Source organism: Bufo gargarizans, chromosome 1 (assembly GCF_014858855.1).
Source record: "Bufo gargarizans isolate SCDJY-AF-19 chromosome 1, ASM1485885v1, whole genome shotgun sequence".
Classification (NCBI taxonomy): Eukaryota; Metazoa; Chordata; class Amphibia; order Anura; family Bufonidae; genus Bufo; species Bufo gargarizans.
In genome coordinates this window covers 296340666-296346990 of record NC_058080.1, presented here as the reverse complement: position 1 = coordinate 296346990, position 6325 = coordinate 296340666, and the positions used below count along the sequence as shown (strand labels likewise).

Genomic DNA, 6325 nt, shown 5'->3' with positions numbered 1-6325 from the left:
GTAAATCAACCAAAGATTGGCTGAAAAAGAAGAAATGGAGAGTCCTGGAATGGCCAAGTCAAAGTCCAGATTTGAATCCCATTGAGATGCTGTGGGGTGACTTGAAAAGGGCTGTACGTGCAAGAAACCCCTCAAACATCTCACAGCTGAAAAAGTTCTGCATTGAGGAGTGGGGTAAAATTTCCTCAGACCGATGTCGAAGACTGGTAGATGGCTACAAGAACCGTCTCACTGCAGTTATTTCAGCCAAAGGAGGTAACACTCGCTATTAGGGGCAAGGGTGTCCTATCTTTTTCCTCAGTTAGAATAGGCATTTTTGTAGAATGACATTTACAGAAGATCTTGAAAAGACTTTTCTTCAGTTTTCTTTGTTTAGTTGGATTACTTTAATCTCTCTGTATTGTTGAAACGGAGATGAAATAACCTTTTATTAAAAATGTTACAAAAAACCACATGCTTTCAAAGGGTGTCCTAATTTTTTCACATGACTGTATATATATATATATATATATATATACACACATACTACACATACCCTATATATACAGATAATATATAAATTAAACAACACTTACCGTGTACAAACACTAGATACACTATACATTTACTATATACACATAGCTAATATACAGACTAGTTATAAAGATTACACTTATCATATATACAAAACATAAATACTACATTTATGCTATATACATACTACATAGACTACACTATGCAGATATTCTATATACAATACACTTACCCTATACATAAACTATATACACTATGTTTATCCTATATACAGACGCTATATAAATAGTTTATCCTATATAAACACTTTCCCTTACGTCCTAACCAGCAGCACATGTGGGGGTTTATCCGCCCCAGTGAAACTGGTAGGACAGACGGAATATTTAATGAAGTAAAGTAATCAAATAAATCCACGCCCCCATTACCTCACTATAAGAGGCCAAACCCCCCATACATCAGTGTGTTTTTTTCTGTCCTTGGGACTGCAGGACAGACGGGGGCAGCCATTTGGCTGCCACACTCTTAGATTTCATGCTAACCTTGTGTTTCTCTTTCAGGGTTGCAGCTTATCTGATGGAAGCTGATACTGCCGGCATGTTGGAGGCACGGAGCTCATGCAATCAGCTTCCTGTTTGGCTTACACACATTGTGTTCCAGCGCCCTCTGGTGGTTTGTTGCTGAACAACAATGATTAAAGTTTGTTCAAACCTGGCGTCTGACGTCATTTTGGGCGCCAAATTTGAATATATAAAGCCTCCAGTCCTTCCAGGCTGTGCTGTTTGCAGCCTTGGGTTGGTTTCTGAGGCAGACTACTTTAGTTACCAGCTTTCCTGTGTCTGGTAGGTTTGCTGCTTCCTTGTTTAGCTAATGAATAGACATTGTTCATTCATTTTTAACTCTTTCTCTGCAGATAATGTCCTCTGCCGGTGATGGGGATCGGACTGGGCGCAAGACGTCATCCAAGCGCAAGCATTTGGCGTGTAGGGATTGTGACACCCCTCTAGCGGACTCCTATGAATTTAATAGGTGTCCCTCTTGCCGTCCTCCTCCTCTGCCTCCTGATACGGAGCCTACCATACGGGACGTAGTAGTCTGGGTAAAGGACTTTGTGGAGTCCTCAATGAACACCCTAAGGGATTCCGTGTCATCCAGAAGACCCAGTGTCCGATCTCCTCTGAGACCCACTCCTATGCAGGAGGAAGCCTACCATACCGTGGACGAAGTCCATTCCTCTGAGTCTAGCGGGGAGGAAGAAGAGGCTGGAAGGTACGCCTTTCCTGTAGAGAAGACCCAGAGGTTACTTAGATCCATCCGGTCGGGGGACCAGGATGTTGATCCCGGGGAAGCTTCAGAGTCCACCTCTAGGGGGCCAAGGGCCTTCAAAGTGGACGAGACTCTGTCTCGATTAATGAAGCTAGAATGGAAACATCCTGAGAAGGCACCGGTCATCTCAAAGCGCTTCAAGTCCATGTTCCCGATTGTGACTTCCCAATTTGACCAGTGGGGCACTGTGCCCAAAGTTGATTTGGCAATTGCAAAATTGTCTAAGAGGACTCTTGTCCCGGCTGATGACGGCTCCAACTTACAGGACCCGATGGACAGGCGGGTAGAATGCACCTTGAGAAGGTCTTACTCCACTGCTGCTGATGCTGCATCTGTGGCCATATCCTCTACGGAGGTAGCCGTCTTCCTCCAAAGACGCCTCCGACAGGTGCAGTCGGATATCGACTCTGGCATATCCCGTGATGACATCCGCAGTTTAAGTCCATTCTACTTGCCGTGGAATTTCTGTGTGACTCTGGCCCACAACAGTTAAAATTAGCCTCTAAAGCTATGGCCCTCTCTGCAGCGGGTAGGAGGCCACTATGGCTAAAACCTTGGGTGGCAGATAATGCCTACAAGTATAATTTATGCAGCCTCCCTTACGAGCCAGGAAGGCTTTTTGGGACTGAACTGGACCGCATTATGGAGGGTCTTGCCGATAAAAAGGGCAAATGCCTTCCTCAAACCCCTAAGGGTAGGGGTAGGCAGGGTAGAGGGTCCAGATCCTTTCAGGGCCAATCCAGGCCTCAGCGAGGCCGTGGGTCCAGGAGGGGAGGATCATATCGTTCCGGTGGGAACAAAAACAATAAAGCCGACCAGTGACGGCCCTCCCCTTCCGTCAGATCCAGTCATAAATTTGACTCCTATTCTTTCAGACCTCCCAGTCGGAGGCCGTTTAACTTTTTTTCTAAATACCTGGACAGAGTTTGTTCCAGATCCCTGGGTCCTGAATATAATAAGGACAGGGTACAGGATAGAATTTTTATCTGTTCCCCCAGAAAAATTTGTTTTGACAAGATTACTTCCACGCGAGAAGCAAACGGTGTTGGAGGAGTCTATATTGGAATACAGGCGGAAAGGGGCCTTGGAGGAGGTTCCTCCAGAAGAGATTGGATCCGGCGTCTATTCGCCAGTTTTCCTTGTTCCCAAAGCCACAGGAGGTTGGCGCATGATCATAGATCTCCGCTACCTCAACCGATTCATAAAGAAAAGGCGGTTCCGGATGGAAACCATCAAATCGGTAATCAGCATCCTGAGCCCTGGGGACCTGATGGTCACACTGGATCTAAGGGATGCCTATCTCCACATCCCTGTGTGCCAGGCCCACAGGAAGTATCTACGAGTGGCAGTGAGTCTCAGAGGGACGGTGAAACATTTTCAGTTTGCCGCGCTTCCCTTCGGCATCACAACCGCGCCCTACATCTTCACCAAAGTGGAAAGGAAGTTACGCATTTCCAAGACTGAAGATCAACTCATGGTTCCCCGCCGGGTAACTATCAGAGTATTGATGAGGATGTTAGGCCTAATGTCAGCAGCCGTGGATGTGGTTCCTTGGGCCTTGTGGCATATTCGCCCTCTTCAAGCGGAAGTTCTGAGTCTATGGGATCGAACTCCCAGAGGGCTAGAGACAAAGTGCTCCCTGTCATCTCAAGCTCGCCGCTCACTGAAGTGGTGGAAACAGGTCAAAGATGGGAGGTCCTTGATCCAACCTTGTTGGATCCTGTTGACAACAGATGCATCCCTTCTAGGCTGGGGTGCCCATCTAGAGGAACTTCAAGTTCAAGGATCCTGGAGCCCTCAAGAGCGTTTGATGTCATCCAATCTGAGAGAACTCAGAGCAATCCGGATGGCTCTCTTTCATTTTTTCCCCCTTATCAGAAACAAGGCTGTAAGGGTTCGCTCAGACAATTCTACTGCGGTATCTTACATCAACAAACAGGGAGGCACCAGGTCTCAGAGTCTACTCTCAGAAGTAGGTCTAATTCTGTCTTGGGCAGAGCAGAATCTTTCCCACCTTTCAGCAGTCCACATTCGGGGGTCCCTGAATGTGGTTGCGGACCAGCTCAGCAGAGGAGTCCCAGCTCTGGGAGAAATGTCTCTGAATCAGGAGATCTTTCATCAGATCACTCTCCGGTGGGGTCGCCCGGACATAGATCTCATGGCGACAAGATTCAATGCCAAAGTGGAAACGTTCTGTTCCCTGTATCGGGAGGACAATCCCTTGGCAGTAGATGCTCTGTCAATTCCATGGGAGTTCAGGCTGGCCTACATCTTTCCTCCCATCGCCATGATACCCAGGGTATTGATGAAGATTCGGCAGGACCAAGCCTCAGTAATAGCCTTGATTCCATTCTGGCCCAGGAGGTCTTGGTTTACCCTGCTCATGCAGATGAGCCGAGGGCAATATTGGAAGCTTCCCCCAATGCAGAACCTGGTGTCCCGGGGCACTCAGCTCTGGCTGGATCCATCCAGACTCAATCTGACAGCCTGGAGATTGATGAGTCCCTTCTAGAGCCTGAAGGGCTATCAGCAGCGGTCTTAAGAACGATGTCTCATTCCAGAGCTCCTGCGACTGTCAAGGCCTACGCCAGGGTAAAGCGCATTTTTCTTCTATGGTGTGCATCTCATCAAGTACCATCTCAGGATCCTCCAGTATCAGCTATTCTTCAGTTCATGCAGGATGGACTAGATAAGGGCCTCAGCCCTTCTACACTCAAGGTACAGATCTCTGCTCTGTCAGCCGCCTTTGGCAGATCTTTACATCAAGACCCTCTGATTAAGAGGTTCCTTAAAGGAGCCGTACGTCTTAAGCCTAGCATTTCAAGACCTATACCGCAGTGGGATCTCTCAGTGGTGCTTAAAGGGTTGAGTGGTCCTCCCTTTGAACCCTTGGAAGAAGTGGACTTTAAGTTTTTATCCTGGAAGGTAACCTTTTTGTTGGCCGTAACTTCGGCCAAACGCATTTCAGAGCTTCAGGCTTTTTCGGCGTATGTGCCATACACTTTATTTTTACCGGACAGAGTCCTTTTACGTTTTTTACCCACCTTTTTGCCTAAGGTGCCCTCTGTGCACAACATTAATCAAGTTGTGTCTTTGCCTGTGTTATGTTCCTCTTCTTCCTCTGCAGAAGAAACTTCCCTCCATACTCTGGATGTGGCCAGATGTTTGAGAATCTACATTGAGAGATCCCGGGAGTTCAGAAGGTCAGAGAATCTTCTTATCCTGTTCTTTGGCAGGAATAAAGGGAAGAAGGCCTCTAAGCCTACTCTAAGTAGATGGATCAGAGAGGCCATCAGAGAATCTTTCGCTTCCCAGAATAGACCTCCTCCTGCCTTTGTCACTGCTCACTCCACCCGAGCAGTCTCTACTAGTTGGGCCGAAAGGTCTCTTATTCCACTGGAACAGATCTGTTCCGCGGCCTCCTGGAGCTCACATTCTACCTTTGTGAGCCATTATAGACTCAACCTCAGGGGATCAGAAGACACTGCCTTTGGGCGGTCTGTTTTGAATTCCATTCAGCATTGAAGTCCCTACCCTTTAGGCTAACTTCTTGCTAAGTCCCCACATGTGCTGCTGGTTAGGACGTAAGGGAAGCGTTAATTTCTTAACGATAATTTGTTTTCCCTTAGTCCTAACAGCAGCACACAAATATCCCTCCCTTTGTTTTTTGAGAGTTTCTTGTTATGACACACTGATGTATGGGGGGTTTGGCCTCTTATAGTGAGGTAATGGGGGCGTGGATTTATTTGATTACTTTACTTCATTAAATATTCCGTCTGTCCTACCAGTTTCACTGGGGCGGATAAACCCCCACATGTGCTGCTGTTAGGACTAAGGGAAAACAAATTATCGTTAAGAAATTAACGCATATATACTACACTTACCTTATATACAGATATTAAATAGATTAAGCTTATCCTATAAGCACATTATATAGATTATACCTATCCTATGTACACACTATGTAGAGTACACTTACCTTACACATTGACTATTGTGAGAGAGTGACTGGAAAAGTAGTAGCGAATCGTTATATTTCCCCTAGGTTTCTTTCATATACCATGTACTATGCTACAGGAGGTGGATATCTCAACTAGGAAACTGGGTGAGATATCAGAAATCCAGGAAAAGCTGGTCTGCCTTAGCAAAACAGTTTGCTGAGGACTTTGGTAAATGGTGTTGTCGGGCCTGGATTTAATGGAATGAGGATGCAGGTTGGTAGTGGGGCTCCTCATTCCCTTCCTGTCCAGAACGGGTTTCATATAGAGCTCTCAGCCAGGTGATGGATCTCAGCTCGTTTCTGGGCTATAAAGGTTTGCACTATGAGCATGTCTGGGGGGGGACTGGTTGAACTGACTGGCTTTCACCACTGCTACAGAAGTCTGCTAAAGCAACAAAAAGGACACTGTGAGTTTATTTTGAATTGTGTCGTGTGGCTGGTAGTAGGCCGCCCGTATAGAAAGGGTGATTTTCTGTTTAGTTAGTGCTC

The 6325-nt window shown here is 46.5% G+C and overlaps 1 protein-coding gene across 1 annotated transcript; it reads left to right on the top strand.

Annotated features, from left to right (window-relative positions):
* The first annotated feature begins 1341 nt into the window (after positions 1 to 1341).
* LOC122926773 lies at positions 1342 to 5018 on the top strand. Its single transcript, XM_044278255.1, has 4 exons — positions 1342 to 1352; positions 1424 to 1779; positions 4398 to 4823; positions 4964 to 5018. Exons 2-4 carry the CDS (start codon positions 1427 to 1429, stop codon positions 5016 to 5018), a joined length of 834 nt encoding a protein of 277 aa, XP_044134190.1. The 5' UTR covers positions 1342 to 1352; positions 1424 to 1426.
* Positions 5019 to 6325: the final 1307 nt, after the last annotated feature.